Raw genomic sequence first — 19,188 nt, 5'->3', positions numbered from 1 at the left:
GCGATGCTGGCTGGAGGCGGCGCTGGAGGTCGGCGATGCTGGATGGACGCAGCGCTAGAGGGAGGCGGCGCTGGATGTCAAGAGGCTAGTGCTTTTGTGCGGAGGCGGCGCTGGAGGTCGACACTGGAGATGGCGCTATACTTGCTGGAGGTCGGTGGTGGAGGGAGGCCGCAGGCGACGAGGGAGGCACGGGAGGGAAGCGGCGCTGGAGGGAGGGAGGGAGGCGACGCTGGAAGAGGCTAGAGCTTTTATGGCGTTGGCGCGTGCACGTGCCTTGCACGTTGGAGAGTTTTATACCTGCTATGTGGTGCAAGGGTGGACCAGTAATTTCTGATCTAGAAGATCCGTCAGATCCATTATTATAGACCCTGAATGGACCCTACCAATTTAAAAATGGCTCCATCTAAATTAATAATCCTCCTACAATGGATCATTCTTTGATCCGTAAATTGCGGACCAGAGGAAACTTGTTGATCTGCCCCCGCAATATTTACCACAATACCAACAGCCAGAAAGAAACAATCATTTTAGGTTCTACAAGATACTTTCTTCGATATAAATTGTCCTTGTATGTGAATAATTATTCTAGTTCAGTAGGAAAAAAAACATGAATTGAGTATGTTCTAAACTTTTCTATCCAAATCTGGATGTATATGAATAGAAACTCTATATGTCGAGTAGAATTTCTATTATTTTGCGGGCTGATGATAGAAGAGTTCAGGAAAAGACAAAAAGAGAAGTCATTAAAAATGAAATTTTTATTAAGAAGAGAGGATTAATTCCTCCCACAATTAAATAAATGTTTATATAAAATTCAAACCCTAAAATTAAGGAAGGAAAAAAATCTTAATATATGAACTCAAATTTCTATTTTGTAAAGAAAAAAAAAGAAATTTTAAACAGAAACGAAAAATTTTTATAGATTCATAATTCTAAAATTTCTAAATAGATTCATAATACAAATATAAAAAAAATATAAATTATTAAAAATATTTAATATATAAAAATTATCAAAAATAATAATAATAAAATCTATCATACAAGTTGATAAGGTTCAAGATAGACCTTACCAAACATATGGAGATGCGATAAATCTACGCAACTCCAAGAACTGACCTCTCAATTAAAAGATTTTGATTTTTTTTTACAAAAAACAATAAAGATTGGTATTCAGTCTTATTTTTGTTTCTTTGACTTCGTACTCGATCATATTTTTTGTTTCTTTCTCGTAGTAGTGTCTTGCATCGCCTAATTCTAATATATATATTTAATAATAAAAAAATGGGTTGGGTCATATCTAAGGATAGCCCTTTAATAGATCCGTCCACGTTTATAAGAGAAAATTTATTATAGAAATTAATTAAAAAAAAAAAAGTTAGTAGTGTTCTATGCCTCCTAGGTACATATCTTTTGTTTCATTAATAAACATTAATATATTTATAAAAAAATCATGAATAAAAAATCTTAATATTTAAAAGTTATCTTAATATAATTATAATAATAAATAATTATATTTACTGAACAAAATTTTTTTACAGATACTTTAAAATATTTTATTAGCCAAAGTTTAATATGATTATCAATCAAATTTAATATAATTACTAGTTAAATTTTTATATCTGCAAAATTCCCTTTCAGGATAAAAAATTAAAAATATCAGCCAAAAATTATTTTGATTATGAATAATTTTAATTATCAATTAAAATTATTTTTATTGATATTTTTAAATATTTCATTGGTTAAAATTATATTTGTTGAGTAAATTACCTGTAAAATTTATTTTAGCCACTAAAATTTTACCAATAATCATTTCTATTCTAGCAATGACACCGCGACAACTGACAGTGTATAATCCATGTTGTCCATTGATCCTAAACTCTCCATTAGTTGGCATCCATTATAAAATTCCATGTATCTTAGTAGAAATTTACAAAAACTCATAGGATAAGAAGAGTGATGACTTCTCTACTATCACATCTGGTATCTCTTGCGTTTTTCATATCCTTTATTCTTTTTTTTTCGTCAGCATCTTCAAATGAAGAAAGAAAGGTAATTCCGAAGTTTGTAAATTTGCATTTTGAAAAGTGTTCTTTAATCTGTATTATTACAATTAAAATTACCATACATGAATGCCATTCTGCAGGTATATATTGTGTATATGGGAGCTCAACACTCATCTCAGTACCCAACCTATGAACTCCATCTTAATTTGCTTAAAGAAATTCTTGTGAACTGGTAATAAATTGATGTATATATAAATATTATCTATTTTGTCAAATTCTGAGACAAACAATTGATAATACAGCTCGCCTAGTGAGTCTTTGGTGTATAGTTACCAGAGGAGTTTTAGTGGATTTGCTGCCAAACTTTCTATAGATGAGGCAGAAAAATTGAACGGTATAATTTTCATTGGAGGGAATAATTTGAATTGTAGATATGTTATAAATTAATTACAATTCAACACGAATTAATTATACTGCAGACATGGAGGGAATAATTTCAGTGTTTCCTAGTAAAACCCTGAAGCTTCGCACGACGAGATCATGGGATTTCCTTAACTTCTCGCAGAGAGTAAACAGGAATCCTACACTGGAAAATGACATCATCATTGGAATGATTGATACCGGAATCTGGCCGGAATCTAAATCCTTCAGCGGTAAGGGATTGAGACCTCCACCGAGGAAATGGAAGGGTGCTTGCGTAAATATGACATGCAACAAGTATGTCCATAAAATTCGATTATTTAAGTTATATATAATTGTTTGAGTCGATTTAAAGCTGTGACTAATATATATTTATGATTGATTGAATTATTAATTAAGTAAAATCATCGGGGCGCGTTATTACAATAGCTTAAGCGATTACATGTTGAGCGAGCCATCGCCACGCGACTTTCAAGGTCACGGGACTCACACAGCTTCCATCGCTGCCGGTCGAACAGTCTCCCACGCCAGCCTCTACGGCCTGGCCAAGGGTATGGCTAGGGGGGCCGTGCCGTCAGCGAAGCTCGCGGTGTACAAGGTGTGCTGGTGGTTCGGGTGCACCGATCAAGACATCTTGGCGGCATTTGACGATGCGATCTCCGACGGTGTCGACATCATCTCCCTGTCTGTCGCCCATGCCATCGCCGCGGATTACTTCCAGGACTCGATAGCGATTGGCGCCTTCCATGCCATGGCAAACGGGATTTTGACATCGACAGCCGCAGGAAATGCAGGGCCATACCGTGGCACGGTCAGCAACGTGGCACCGTGGACGTTGGTGGCGGCGGCGAGCAGCATCGATAGGCACATCATTGACAAGGTGGTCACCGGAAATCATGTGTCCACTTTGGTGAGTCATCAATTAGTCAATTTAATGATAATGCAAAAACTTGTGTTAATACGTAGTCTTATTTATGCGTTATCATGTTGAATGAAAATAAGGAATTATTATTAATTTGGGGGGAAAATGCAGGGAGCTTCTGTGAACACGTTTGCGACAAAAAATAGGGATGATCATCCCTTGATCTACATGCAGGGAAATGCAACTATTTTACCAGGGTATGAAGATAATGCTATATATCTTCTCTTCGTAGCTAGATGCGGAATGATATATTAAATAATTCTCAAACTTGTCAATTGCTGTTTTAGGGATTGCACTGCTTTGCCAGATATAAACATGGTGAAAGGGAAGATTGTTCTCTGCAAGTACTTCTATGACGAAATTTTTAGTACAGGCATTAAAGGATTGATATTTATAGATGACTCTTCACTTGACGTTTCCTTCATATACCCAGTTCCATTCATTACAGTCAGTTCCGTGGATGGGTTAAACCTTTTGAACTACATAAACAACACTAAGTGAGTGTTTATATTATATATATATCTTTTAGCTATTTTAATTGCCACCGTTTATAATATTTTGTAAATAGAAATCGTAGGTAGTAATATTAATCCATGCATATATATGATCTTGGCCAGAAATCCTGTGGCTAACATCCACAAAAGTGAAGAAGTTTTTGACTCCAAGGCTCCCCTGGTTGCTTCGTTCTCATCGAGAGGCCCAAACACCATCACCCCTGACATCCTGAAGGTCATTAGTTCATCATTCAGTTCGATTATTTTGACATATATATATTTTTTTAAGGGATTTAATTAATTGTATAGCAATTTGGAAATGTTTGTGTTTGCATATGCAGCCTGATATAAGTGCTCCAGGAATTGACATTTTGGCCGCCTGGTCACGGGTTGCTCCAGTGTCAGGCATCATCAACGACACAAGGGTCGTAAAGTACAACATAATCTCGGGCACTTCCATGGCTTGCCCCCACGTAACCGGCGCCGCCGCCTACGTCAAGTCTTTCCACCCAAATTGGTCGCCGGCAGCCATCATGTCGGCGCTCATGACGACAGGTCTCATGACTAAGCATTATATATACCTTTGTTCTTCAACCCTGTTTTTTGAAGCTAGCGAAATTTCTCATTTTAATTTGTCGTCCATGCTTTATACAGCCAAACCGATGTATCCTTCGGCCGGCCAAGACGAATTATCGTATGGAGCCGGGCAACTAAACCCGGTGAAGGCCGTCGACCCAGGTCTTGTCTATGACGCTGGTGCCAGTGACTACGTGCAAATGCTCTGTAACTCGGCCTACAACGAAACCATGATCAAGATGGTCACCGGCGACGCCAGTTCCTGCTCTGCCAGCAGCAAAGGAACGGCGAGGGATCTCAATTACCCTTCCATGGCCTTACATGTTCAGTCCGGCAAAGCCTTCGCCGCGAAGTTCTTGAGAACAGTGACCAACGTCGGCGGCGCCCGACGCTGCAGGTACAAGGCGGAGGTCTGGGCTCATCACAGACTTAATGTGGCAGTGAATCCTAGTAAGTTGAAGTTTTCGGAGTTGAAGGAGAAGAGACAGTTCAGTGTGTCGGTTTCAGGCGGGCCATTGCCAGGGAACTCGACGGCGCCGGCGACGGTCATTTGGTCGGACGGGGAGCATCAAGTGAGGAGTGTGATGGTTGTCTACACGGATTAGACAGATTTCTCATTTTGATTGATCAATGACAATGTACAAGAAAATATTATATTACAATACTATTTTTTCAATGTAAACTATTGTGTATGATTGCGAATTATATTACAATTCTATGTTCTGTTTTGAAAATGACGTTTTTATAAATATGAACACTAAAAAAAAAAGTTTTAAAAGCTATTTTAAAAAGCCTTTAGCCATGTTTATCGACCTTCCTCAATCACCAAAACATCACATAATCATCACAAAACCTTCCTCAATCACCAAAACATATACAACCTTCAATAACAGATCTTTTCCACCGAAAAAGCAACAAAAAGAATCTATCTTAAGTTGAGTTACCTAAACTTAAATCATCTTTACACTTAAATTTATCTCATTGCACTTAAATTTGATAGTCAGACATCATCTGCACGTAAATCATCTTTAAATGGAAATTGTGACATTGCATCTGCTCAAAGCGACAAAAAACATAATTCGTGTATTCTACGCATATTCTAAATCAGTACAAAAGTCTAGCATTAAACATATGAATATAATAGGAAAAAAAACAAGACAAATGATGTAATAATTGCAAAATGAAAGTTGTGCATATCAAATTTAATAAAAGAATTTGCAAATAAGTAAACTTGAAAAATACGAGTGTCAGAATAGTATAAAAACTCATATGACTAAGATTATAAATTAACTTGTTTTAAATATTAATTTAATATGCATTTAAAAAAAATAGAATGTCAGAATATTGTACCAAAATAATTTAACATAAATATTTATTTTTAAAAATCAATATTATCAATTGTATTCAAAGTTCTCTCTAGTGATTATCTGTTCTAGTCATGGGGAAGATGATCTACACCTATTTTCTTTCTCAGTTGATACAGCATATACTTGTTGCCGTATAATATTTATAAACATATATAGCTACCATCTACAATGGGAGAACTTTTCTTACATTTGCAACAGCGGGTTTAGTTGTTGGGTTATCAAGTTTTGATGATATCTTCTAGCTAATTTAAACTTTATTTCATTTCAACTATGAAGTGGAAACATACTTGCTCATAACTCTTGTGTACGTCATTCATTGATATTTGTCTTTTTGTCTAAGTTATTTGTATTGGTTTTTAAGTTTACTGTTGTATTATGTGTATTACAATCTTCTCTATGATGCAAAGCTTCATTTTTCTTATTTTTTTTCCTCTAAGTTGAATAATATCAATTAGTATTTCTCATAAGACCAGTGCAGAATTAGGATTTTAATTTAGTGTAGGCAATATTTCCCACATAATTACCAACAACCAAAAGAAAAAATCATTTTTGATTCTACAAGATACTTTATTGCATTTGACATCGCGTAGGATATATAGTTTATTTATTTTTTTATTCTTTTATAATTTATTTTAATTTAATATTTAATAATTTTAATTTTCTCTTTGGCCATAAATATATTATATAAAAATTTTCTTTTTTTATAATAAATTTATCGGTCTTTTTCTTTTTTATATGAAGAAAATTTCATTGATTCTTTATTCTAAATCTTACAATTTTGATTGATTTTTTTTGTCATTTTTTCGCTACTAATATTAATCGAGATCATTTTCTCTGAGATAAATTGTATGCATAATTACCCTGTATCTAGTATTTCCATTCATTCATTCTAGGCTTCTATCTTGCAACTGATGATAGAGTGATTTGAAGAGAAGATAAAAATAGAAATCATTAAAAAGTAAATTTTTATTAAGAGAAGATTAATTACTGAAACAACTAAATACATGTTTATATAAAATCTACACGCTAAGATTAAGGAAGGAAAAAAAATCTTAACATATATGGACTCCAATTCCTATCTGTAAAGAAAGAAAAGAAATTTTAAACATAAAGGAAAAATTTTACTAATATATTCATAATTTTAAAATCTCTAAATGGATTCATAGTACAAATATACAAAAGATGAAAATTATCAAAATTATCAAAAATATAAAAATTACCAAAATTAATAATAAAAAAAAAATCTACTGTAAGTAGCAGAAGGATCTATATATTTGCAAACATTTTAAAAAACTGAATTCAAATAGTTATGCAAGTTCTTTATTGAATCATCAATGTTATGTTAATGCCCAAGCATTTGAAACCACGAAATCAACTATGAAAAATGAGAAGGATTTGTTTGATTCTGAGGAATGAATGTATCTCAAGTAACATTGAAGAAGAAATGGAGTTAATCAGATGAATGAATGCTCACTGCAATGTTAGTCCCTGAAGCAATAATCTAATGGGATGTAGTTTTCATCTAGTTTTGCCCCATTCCTTCCGTTTAACCTCACAAATCATAAAAATTAAACCAATGCAGATCAGATGCATGGAAAGATCATGAGGAGAATAATTAACAATGTAAGGCATAAAAGTTTACCTAGAAGTCCGATATAGTAAGAAAGGAGGGCAAGTCCGTGTATTTGATCTTGAAGAAACTGTTGGTGTAATATCCCTTAGGTCAAGGTTGACTGTGTTGACCAAGCTTGAGTCTTGGTCATAGTTTCGATTTTTGACAATACATGTAGGCACATGGACAATGCAGGTGCAGTTGTTCATGTGGGGAGATTCTGATCAGGGACTGATCAGTGTGGATGAAGAAAGAAAGTCCTAGTGAGTGAAGTCAGGCAGAAGAGAAGCCTAGTGAGTGAAGCTAGGCAAATTGGAAGTCCTGGTGAGTGAAGTCAGGCAGAAGAGAAGTCCTGGTGAGTGAAGCCAGGCAGAAGAGAAGTCCTAGTGAGTGAAGTTAGGCAGATTGGAAGTCTTGGTGAGTGAAGCCAGGCAGAAGAGAAGTCCTAGTGAGTGAAGCTAGGCAGATTGAAAGTTCTGGTGAGTGAAGCCAGGCAGAAGAGAAGTCCTGGTGAGTGAAGTCAGGCAGAAGAAAAGTCCTAGTGAGTGAAGCTAGGCAGATTGGAAGTCCTGGTGAGTGAAGTCAGGCAGAAGAGAAGTCCTAGTGAGTGAAGCTAGGCAGATTGGAAGTCCTGGTGAGTGAAGCCAGGCACGAGAGAAAATTCAAATGGGTCAAGGTTGACCAGACATCAGGTGAAAGTCCAAGTAGGTCAAGAGAGTGACCGGATACTTGGCATGATGAAGGAAAGTCCAAGTAGGTCAAAGGAATTGACTGGATACTTGGCAGGAGGAAGAAAGTCCAAGTAGGTTAAAGGAATTGACCGGATACTTGACAAGAGGAGAAAAGTCCAAGTAGGTCAAAGGGATTGACCGGGCACTTGGTGGAGAGTCCTGGCAGGTCAAGGGAGTGACCAAATGCTAGGCAGATGTACCAACAGGTCAAGGTTGACCGGATGTTGGTTTGAGAGACTTGGGACTTGATTTTGGGAAAAACCAAGAGCTGGATCGATCAGTGAATCGATCCAGGAGCTGGTTCGATCAGTGGATCGATCCAGGCTTTTTCCAGCGCACAGAAAGCCTCTTGATCGATCAGTGGATCGATCCAGAGGTCCCAATCGATCAGTGGATCGATTGGGACGCTGCTGCTTCACGCGATAAGCGCTGGATCGATGCGTGGATCGATCCAGGCATTTTTCCAGAGCACAGAGGCGCTCTGGATTGATCCGTGGATCGATCCAAAGCCTCCCCGATCGATTGGGAGTTTTCGAATCGATCGGGATCCGACCGTTGCGTCGTATTTGAGTTGCAGGCGGGCGTCTCCTTCGATAGTGCTCTACGGTTTCATCTCAGATCTCTCTCCAGCACCTCCATAGCTCTCTCCAAGCTCCAGATCGCCAGTTCTTGAAGATTCTTGGAGGCTTTTCCAAGTCAAAAGGCGGATCAAAAACAAGAAGAAGAAGTTAGGGTTAGGGTTTTTATTGCACATCTTGTAAGCTTTTGCTTATCTTGTATTTCCCTTTCTTCTTCTTGTATTGAGAGTGTTGTAGGGCTTCTCCGCCTTTGGTAGTTACCATAAAGGAGTGTTATTCATAGTGGAGGGTGCGTGAGTAGGTGTGGATCCTTGGACTAGTCACCTCTTGTGAGGTGGATACCAAGTAAACCATCCTTGTTAGCGTTGTATGCTTTTGTTTCTTATATTTCCGCTGCATACTATCAAAGAAACAAGCAACGCCAACGACGAGCACGCGAAGAGCTATTCACCCCCCCCCCCCTCTAGCTACTTTTCGGTCCCAACAGAAACTTCCCAAATCAGAGACGATGAGGTTGTACTCTTCCCATTGGGTAATGCCCCAGATCAGCTCACCGACCATGAAATCCGATGTGTGGATTCCACCACTCTACTCACTCTAAAGCCAGTAATCACCTTTGAACATCGAATCTAATTGACTATTATTAAGTAATTGAGTCAATTTTAGGGATGTGATGTGCGTAGCTATGCGTGTCATGCTTGTCCATACGACCGCACATGTAGGGATGGCATAAGAGGTAGAGATTCTTGACAAGGAGTGCCGGCGGAGAGCCCTCACGAATCGCCAAAACTCTTGACGTCGTTCTCCACCGTGCCTTTCTCGGCGCCACCATAGAGGGCATGGCCGTTTAGGTTGGTGGTGATCTTGCAGAGGTTGAATTCGGAGGACTCCTAGGCTTAGAAGCTCTGGAAGTATGAGAGCAAGCTGAAGTCGTAGTAGTCAAGGCAACTTGCGCATCGGCGTGGTGGCAGTACTCGTCACGGCGGAGGTCGTCGATGCAGCTGGAGGACTGGTACTTCGGGTACATGGTGACGAACATGGCGATGGCCTCATCTACGACGGGGATGGATTAGGCGGAGAGGAAGACTCACTTAGTGGCGAGGGAGGTGGCGCGGAGGAACTCCTGCTGGGTGCGACGGTGGACGACTGACCGCGATCGACTAATGGAGGCTTACTAAACCCCGATAAGGCACAGCATTGGCAGCTGCCCCATTAGCATATACTACTTGTATTAAATATTTTTTCCATAAAAATTTTATCCCTATTTTAGATATGTCTGATAAACCATTACAAAAAATTTTAAAATTTTTTAACAATTAAAAATTATTTTAAAATTATTTCTTCCAAAACTAGTTTATAAATCGTAAAAATTCAAATATTTGGAATTTAAACTTGATAATTTTTCTGAAGTTAGTGATTGTTTTTATCTCTTAGAATACATTTCAAAGTTATGTTTAGAATATATCTCTAGTAGTTTGATATGATCAACCAAGTCAAGTTAGGTTCTATTATATTTGATACTTGTGTCTAAGTGTACAGAAATTTAGGAGCATAAAAAGTCGAGCGAAAAATATAGCTATCGAGAAGGATGACACGAGAAAGAGTCGACGGGCTCGATGCTGAGGGATGAAGTGATACGGAAGAGTACGCTGGCCGACGAAAAGGAAACGCACGACGTTTCCGAGGGACGAGAAGTCGGAACAAAGGACTGCTCGAGCAGAAGGCCAGAAGATAGGCCCAAGTGAGCCCAATTCCAGATGGTCAAAATCACCCAAGCGACCAAAGAAGATGTCAGACCAGTTAGCACATGGTTGACTGATCCAGGTGCTGGGATAAGGTGGTCTAGGCGCCCAAACCACCAGGTATTAACTTTTGGTCTATGTCAACAATGATCCGAGTGCCCGAAGCGGGTTCGGTCGCCCAGAGATGGATAAAACCTTATCACTTGGTCGTTGCATAGCCGTTGCGTGGAGATAGAGTTTTGCCATGCTGGAGGTGCTCGGAAAGGGTCCAGGCGCCAGGATAGTGCCACGTCAGCAAACAGTCATATTAGACCAACAGGCAATAAATAGAACCCTGGTCACAGTGGTTTTAAACAACACTTGTATTCAACTCAATTCTTTCTATTTTAATTGTTCTGAGCTGCAAATTGTTGTACGAGGCTTCTCTACCTTTGAGAGTTTGTTCGAAGAAGGAGTTCTACTAGTGCACTTTATTTGTCTTAGATTAGCAACCTCCCCAGTTGTAAACCAAGTAAATCTGGTAGTCTCGTTTTTATTTTTTGCAAGTTATTTCTATTTTGTTTAACAAGTGTTTGTATTAGTTAAGTCAAAAGCTTTGAGAAGGGTGTGTTTGTTTTTACAGGGCAATTCCCCTCCCCCTCCCTTTTGTCAGTCACACGGGTCCTACAGGCTAAGTTATCAATCCTTACCGAATGAAAAAGGAAGTGTCGCTTGGACTGGGCTCAGTCCAAATAGGTAGAGGAGGCCCTCATGCAGTAGTTGAGGAACGTTGAACTGTAGGCAGGTCAGCCTCTTTGAAGCAAAAAAACAAAGGCTACATCATGTTTGCAGTCTCCTAGATCGGGAAGGAGAGGAAGGTCTGATCGCCATTCAGTCGGGCAGGATGCAAAATTAGGCATTTGGATGAAAAAGAAATGGGGTTTCCATCCCTTATTAGAAGAAGGCATTTTCTTGAAGAAAGCACTGTCTTAGGGAGAGATTGAAATAAGAAGACCCTAGGTTCTAATTTCTTAGGATAAGAAAAATAATGAAAGTTGCGTGGGGTCGGGAGGATACTATATTGGCGGAGCAAGATGATCATTCTACACATGGAGCTGGAGGCATTAGGTGCAATTTGTTGGAGTGAAATATTAAAGTAGCAGCCTATTTCAGACATAAAGCGGGGGATTGGAAAGCACAGACCCGCAAGAAGTTGATCATTGAAGAAGGTAACATAGCTAGGCAGAGGATGATGAGGATAATCTTAAGAAGTCATGATACGGATGCGAAAGCTCTTAGGGATTTCTAGGACTAGATGAATTGCCTCCTTATCACAATTGTTGAAATCAAAGCGAGTAAGTGTAAAATACCAAAAAAAAAAAAAGGTGAATAGCCATAAGGAAATTTTTCGAAATTTTTAGAAATTTTTCCGGAATTTTTCGGATCCCGTATGGCTTAGGTTACGGGGATAAATAATGGGGTCACGGGAAAGCATGTTTAGGTTACCCCATTTTAACGAGGAAATGTTTATTTTGTTTATTCCTTTTCTTTTCTTTTTTATTTCTTTTCCTCCGTTCCTCTACTGTGTCGTTTCTTTCCCCGCATGTCCGAGCCCTCACCTCCGCCCGTTTCTCTTCTCTTCCCCAACGGACGCGCCGACGTCGTTCACCCGACGGCGCCGCAACCGCGACGTTTCTCCTCCCACGCGTATAAGGCAGTGGCCAAAAGGAATCAGGCACTTCTTCTTCCCGATTCCTCTTCCCCATCTCGCCCGATCTCCCCTGCGCCGACGCTGTTGCCAAAAACACCGCCAGCCAAGTTCTTGTCTCCTTCTCTTGGAGTTGCCCTCTGCCCTAGCTATTCTCATGCTATCTCCCCTACTGAGCATCTCTTGTGCACGACGACAACCACTATGCACCGATGGCCACATCTACCCGTGCCCTAGTTCGTCAGTGTCGGAAGCCGAGGACTTTTGCAAGAGGTCGGCGATCTTCCTCTCGTGTTCGCAAAGCTGCAGGGTTCTCTCTCTCCCATCTGTAGATCAGCAGAAGCATTGACGTCGGCCATGTGAGAATTGCTGACGCCCTTCCCTTTGCCCTAGCTTTCAGTCGATTCCCTCTTCACTGGAGCAGGCCACGATCTTAATCATCTGTCACCACTGATCCTACCTTTCCTGTCACCAATAATTGTTGTGAGATGAATTATTGTTGAATTTAAGGGTCTGGTTTAACTTTGTGTTAGATTCAGGTTTAGCTTTGGGTTCAACAAGTAAGCATTCTTTGGATAAACTTCTGGGCTATGGTGAGTCACAAGGAACTCATTAAAGTAACCATGCCTTCGAGGTTTCTCAAATAGTCCTACCCATTGAACTTAATACTAATCCTTAGTCTAATTAGTTAGGATCCATTTAAGGGTAGCTTCGGTCAGTTCCACTTGGCTAAATGCACCAGGTCGAAGTCATATCTTCCTAGACATGCGATGCCCAAGCTTCCCTAACATACTATCATCCAAAAACTTCACCAGTACTGTGGGTCAAGTTAAACCTAGCCCGTTTTAATCTAACCTTAATTACCCTGCCGGGTAATCTACTCTTGTTTTACCCATTTCGGGTAGATTAGGTTCAATTACCCTGTCGGGTAGTTCAGTTGGGGGTGCCAGCTAATCTGGATCCTCCATCTATATTTGATTTTGAATTTTAAATTTTGAATTTAATTTCAAATTTTTAATTTGATTTTGAATTTTGAATTTTGAATTTATAATTTAATTTCGAATTTTTAATTTGATTTTAAGGATTTTGAATTTTAAATTTTTAAGATCGTTTTTCTCTTTGCTCCCCCTGAATCATGACCTCGATATGGTCTATCGAGGTAGTGTATTTGATCCTTCGGAACCCAGTATTGGCCAAGTCCAACTTGATTGATCAATTTGGACTTGGGGACCCATGCTTGGACTGATTTACTACTTTGTTTGTTTATTAAGGATAAATAAGATCTATATTTACTTTTATATCCTAGCCTAGTTCTATTGTAAACAGCTCTTTGTGTCCCAAGAATTAGGTCCAAATTCTTCGAGCCCAAAGAAAACCGTTCTAAGGTATTTTTTAAATCTTTTACCTGATTTTTCAAACTAGAATTTTCTTCCTCAAGTTTTTGAACTTGAGTTGAATTTCCAGTCTGAACTTGATCAGGTAAGGATTTAGTGTTAGTCACTTCTTTAAGGACAGCTACTTCCTTTAGAAGTGATTTAATCCTAAGGTTTGACTTAGCTAACTTGCGTAATAAATAATTGACTAAGTTATTAAGCCTCGGAATACTTACAGTGGAGTCTGGCCCTTCGGAAACGGATGCGGATCCGTGGCTTTGCTCGGAGTCGGCCTCTGACTCGCTCTCACTCTCGACGATCTGGTCCCGGGCCATCAGTGCGAGTAAACTCGTCTGATCGAGTTCGTCGTCGTCGTCCTCCGACGAAGATTCGTCCCAGGTTGCCTTCAGGGCCTTCTTTCTTCTTTGCTTTTTGGCTTCCTTTTGGTTGGGGCAGTTGGCTTTGATGTGCCCCTTCTGGTTACACCCGTAGTAGGTAACTTCAAACTTTACCTTCGAACTCGGTTGGGCCTCCTTGGATTGAACTGCCTTCTTCAGATCTTTCTTGTTGAAGCCCTTCTTCTTCTTGTAGAGCTTCTTCACGAGGTTCACTAGTTCGTTGGTCAGTTCATCTTCTAAGTCTTCTGAGTCGGGTTCGTCTTCTGATTCCGGTTCAATTTTTCGTCGTACTCTTGGTTCCCGTGTTCGACTAGTACCTGCAACCAAAGCAATACCCTTCTCGGTCGGTTGTGCATTAGTTTGTTCATGAAGTTCAAATTCACTAAACAATTCATCTAATTTTAAGGAAGATAAATCCTTAGAGACTTTGTAGGCATCTACCATTGATGCCCACAATGTGCTCCTAGGAAATGAATTAAGAGCATACCTTATGATATCCCTATTTTCTACCTTCTGCCCGATTCCATGAAGGGAGTTAAAGATATCTTGGATTCTTGCGTGTAGTGAACTAGCCGTCTCGCCTTCCTACATTTTTAAATTGTATAGTTTATTAAGTAACAAATCATGCTTACTTACCTTGGTTTCCGAGGTGCCCTCGTGAAGTTCGATAAGTTTTTCCCACAGCTCCTTTGCGGAAGAGAACGGACCGACTCTGTTGAGCTCTTCCTTGGTAAGACCGCACTGGAGGGTGCAAGTGGCTTTGGCATCGGCTTCCACCTTTTTGATAAGAGATGGTTCCCACTTTTCGCAAGATGTAGGCTTGCCGTCTTCATCAGTTGGTAATTGTAGTCCCGTCTTGACTATCATCCAGGTGTCGAACTGGGTTTTAAGGTATATCTCCATTCGCCCCTTCCAATACCCGAAGTCTTCTCCGGAGAATAGTGGGGGACGAACAGTGCTATATCCTTCTTGTTGGGCCATTTAGATCTGGAAAAAACAAAAACAGGAAGATCTATTCCAAGACTGAGTCTTGGATTAGCAGTGTGGGAAGAAGAAAAAAAAACGAGCTCAAGTGGTATTGACCAACTTTGAGCAACACCGATTTTGAATAGAATTAGAATTTTAGCTACTAAGCTAATTTCTAATTGACTCCGAAAGAACAACAAAAAAATACCACGAAAAAATGTTTTGAATGGTGGTTGCACCAATTCAAAACAACCCCGCTCTGATACCAATTGTTGGATCGAGAAGCGCTAGAGGGGGGGTGAATAGCGCTCGTGGCTATTTCGTTCGATTATCAGAAAACTATCGGAGTAATTAAAACGCAGCGGAATAAAATAAACACAAAGACACAAAGGGATTTACTTCGTTCAGAGCCTAAGGCGACTCCTACTCGAAGGCCCGCGATCCTTGATCGCTTCCGGTGGGTAACAACTATAAGCTCGATAAGAATTACAAATTACAATGAAAGTATTAAAATAACTTTGTACCGACAACTTAAAGAAGAAGAAAGCAGAGCTCCGGGTCGTCGGAATTTTGCAGCAGCACTTCAGAATGGTTTTGTTAGCAGCACGTTGAAGAAAGAAAGCCTGGAACTTGATTGTCTGAAGTGCTGGTCGAAACCCCCTTATAAAGGGTGTTCAAGGCGCCTTGAAGGTTGTCCAAGGCGCCTCCATGCTGCCGAGTCCTCCCTGTGGATCAAGCTTGAACTGGTCGAACTTCATCTGCTTAAGGCGCCTTAAACCCTACTCAAGGCGCCTTCCAAGGCGCCTTATACTCCCTTCAAGGCGCCTCCATTGATGCTTCGCAGCCAGGTCAGCTTTTGCACCCGAGGCGCCTCCAAGCTCCATGGAGGTACCTCGGACACTGTTCATCCGAGGGAAAACTTCATTATTTTGTACCTGCAAGACATGTTAGTCCTAAACAATATCCTGCAATACAAAGTTAGCATAAACAACAGCATGAATATGAAAAAAAAAATATTATGACAGTCTCCGGACTGTCCGGGTCTGACTTCGAATTTCCGTCCGAAAACCCTAGGTCGACCCGACACCTACTGTTCCCTCTACGGGGAACGCGTCCTCACCTACTCCACTCAGGAGATTTACCTGCTGCCAGTGCGATCCTCCAGATCGACTGGACTTTTGCTCAGCACTCGACGCTTCCGGACTTTCTGTTGGACATCCGCTTCCCGGCTAGTCCAGTCTTTCACCTGGTTCGCGACACCAGGACTTTCCACCTAGGGTTACGACCCCCTAAGACTTTTGCCTGAAGCCATCGACCTGCCAAGACTTTCCGCATAGGGTTACCACCCCCTATGACCTAGGGTTACCACCCCCTAGGGTTTTTCCTTTGCCTAACCGCAGCTAGAACTTTCCTGAAATACTCAAACAGACTTGTTAGATTACAAAACACCTTAACTTTGAATCCTTTGCCATTATCAAAACACGAGTTCGATCGTCGGATGCTTCCCGCACCAACAGTTCACTATGAAGCCTCCTCTACCCCTTCTTTTATAATCCTTGGTCTTGGCAAATAAGAAAAATTTAATAAAAACTTCCTTAATTCTTTTGCCATTGAAAAAAAAATTATTTAATTAAAAACAATTTTCTTCTCATCAATTATAATGGCCGGTCATATTAAAGCTACAAACAATAAGAGTTTTAATTAATTAAAACTTCCTAATTTGTCTTCAGAAATTTATAAAAAATTTCTCCAATAATTTTCATTCCTTCATGGTTAGTAAAAAGGAAATTTTATAAATTAAAATCTTTCTTTTAAACATGTGGATAAAAAGAAAGTTATCTCTAAAAATTAAAATCTCTTTTAATCTACAAATAAGGAAAGATATCAAATCTTTTCTTAATCTCTTGTAGAAACTTATAAAAGAGAATATTTAATTTTTAAACTCTCTTTTAAAACATGAACATGGTTAAAAAGGAAAGTTTTCTTAAAATTTAAAATACACCTTTTAATCAACAAATAAGGAAAGATTTCAAATTTTAAACTCTCTTTTAAACATGTAGATGATTTACAAATAAGGAAAGTTTTTATCAAAAATTAAAACCATCCTTTTAATCTACAAATAAGGAAAGAGATTAATCTCTTCTCTTAATCTTTTGTAGAAAGTTATAAAAGGAAATTTTTAATTTTAAACTCTCTTTTAAAACCATGATATCCACATAAGAAATAATTTTAATAAAAATCCTTTTTAATATTCTAGTGGCCGGCCACCTAAGCTTGGGACTCAAGCTTTGGCCGTCCACCAACTTGGCTCATCCACTTGGTCTTGGCCGGCCCTAGCTTGGGTTCCAAGCTAGCTTGGCTGGCCCCATTGGATGGGTAAGAAGGTGGATATGTGGTAGGTATAAATCTCTATATACAAGAGACTACGATAGGGACCGAGAGGAGGAATTAGTTTTGGTCTCCCGATAAAATTAAGCATTCCATGTTCGCCCCGAACACACAACTTAATTTTATCAATAATAATTCATTCCACTAGAGAACTATTATTGAACTACCGCACCAATCCCAAATTACATTTTGGGCTCCTTCTTATTATGAGTGTGTTAGTCTCCCTGTGTTTAAGATGTCGAATGTCCACTAATTAAGTGAGTTATTGACAACTCATTTAATTAATATCTTAGTCCAAGTATAGTACCACTCAACCTTATCGTCATGTCGGACTAAGTCCACCTACAGGGTTTAACATGACAATCCTTATGAGCTCCTCTTGGGGACATTCTCAACCTAGATTACTAGGACACAGTTTCCTTCTATAATCAACAACACACACTATAAGTGATATCATTTCCCAACTTATCGGGCTTATTGATTTATCGAACTAAATCTCACTCATTGATAAATTAAAGAAATAAATATCAAATATGTGTGCTTGTTATTATATTAGGATTAAGAGCACACACTTACATAATAACTGAGGTTTTTGTTCCTTTATAAAGTCAGTATAAAAGAAACGACCTCTAATGGTCCTACTCACTAGTGTAATTATATAGTTAAGATAAACTAATACCTAATCACACTACGACCTTCCAATGGTTTGTTCCTTTCCATCTTGGTCGTGAGCTACTGTTTATAATTTATAAGGTACTGATAACATGATCCTCTGTGTGTGACACCACACACCATGTTATCTACAATATAAATTAATTGAACAACTACATTTATCATAAATGTAGACATTTGACCAATGTGATTCTTATTTCTAGATAAATGTTTATACTAAAAGCTAGGCTTTTAGCATACATCCTAACAAAAGGGTCAAGGCAGAACACCAGAGACCAGGAGGAGTTCTGCAGCCTATTCAAATCCCAGAATGGAAGTGGGAGGATATTTCCATGGATTTCATAGTGGGACTACCCAGAACCACGAATGGTTTTGATGTCATCTAGGTAATAGTCGACAGGTTGACTAAATCAACCCACTTCTTAGCTATCAGGATATCCTACTCCATGGAGCAGCTAGCTCAGTTGTATCTCAAGGAGATCGTTAGACTGCATGGAGTTCCACGGACCATCATTTCAGACAGAGATAGTAGGTTCACGTCACACTTCTGGGAGTGTGTACAGTCAGCATTGGGCACCAAGCTAAAGTTTAGCACAGCTTTCCACCCTCAGACAGATGGTCAGACGGAGCGAGTAAATCAGGTACTCGAAGATATGCTCCGAGCATGTGCCCTAGACTTCAAGGGAAGTTGGTGCAAACATCTGTGTTTAGCAGAATTTGCATACAACAATAGCTATCAGGCCACTATCGCCATAGCACCCTACGAGGCTCTCTACGGGCGGAGGTATAGATCTCCAATCTGCTGGTATGAGAGTGGTGAACAGAAAGAACTAGAACTAGAACTTCAGACAGATCTAGTAGCAGATACCACAGCAGCTATACAACAAATCTGCTAGAGGATAGAGACAGCTCAGAGCCGCCAGAAAAGCTATGCTGATACACGGCGTCGACCCTTAGAGTTTTCAGTTGGGGATACAGTATTTCTCCGAGTAGCTCCCATGAAGGGAGTAATGCGTTTTGGGAAGAAGGGCAAACTAAGTCCCAGATATGTGGGACCATACCTCATTACTAGAAGAGTTGGCAAGGTAGCATATAAGCTAGAGCTACCCCAGGAGATGTCATCTATTCATAACGTATTTCACGTCTCTATGCTGAAGAAGCATATCCCAGATGCCACCCAGGTGATTGAGCCCCAGTCGGTACAAGTCCGTGAAGACCTCAGCTATGACAGTCGGCCTATTCAGATAATAGACCGAGCA

The 19,188-nt window shown here is 39.5% G+C and overlaps 1 protein-coding gene across 1 annotated transcript; it reads left to right on the top strand.

Moving 5' to 3' along the window:
* The first annotated feature begins 3 nt into the window (after positions 1-3).
* LOC122010470 (subtilisin-like protease SBT4.3) lies at positions 4-5,020 on the top strand. The gene is made up of 11 exons (XM_042567012.1): positions 4-238; positions 2,027-2,049; positions 2,144-2,235; positions 2,306-2,397; positions 2,483-2,720; positions 2,823-3,333; positions 3,457-3,542; positions 3,633-3,842; positions 3,963-4,074; positions 4,181-4,394; positions 4,494-5,020. Exons 1-11 carry the CDS (start codon positions 4-6, stop codon positions 5,018-5,020), a joined length of 2,340 nt encoding a protein of 779 aa, XP_042422946.1.
* The last annotated feature ends 14,168 nt before the right edge of the window (positions 5,021-19,188 follow it).

Source organism: Zingiber officinale, chromosome 8A, assembly GCF_018446385.1.
Source record: "Zingiber officinale cultivar Zhangliang chromosome 8A, Zo_v1.1, whole genome shotgun sequence".
NCBI classification, from domain to species: Eukaryota; Viridiplantae; Streptophyta; class Magnoliopsida; order Zingiberales; family Zingiberaceae; genus Zingiber; species Zingiber officinale.
Note: the sequence above shows the minus strand (reverse complement) of the source record. Positions and strands in the feature narration are given on the sequence as shown.

What these genes read in the sequence shown, in the direction of transcription:
- LOC122010470 (XM_042567012.1), top strand. Translation starts at nt 4, where the DNA reads ATGCTGGCTGGAGGCGGCGCTGGAGGTCGGCGATGCTGGATGGACGCA. An exon ending in GGGAGGCGACGCTGGAAGAG is followed by an intron (nt 239 to 2,026) that starts GCTAGAGCTTTT and finishes TTTTTTCGTCAG; the next exon opens with CATCTTCAAATGAAGAAAGA. An exon ending in GTCGGCGCTCATGACGACAG is followed by an intron (nt 4,395 to 4,493) that starts GTCTCATGACTA and finishes TGCTTTATACAG; the next exon opens with CCAAACCGATGTATCCTTCG.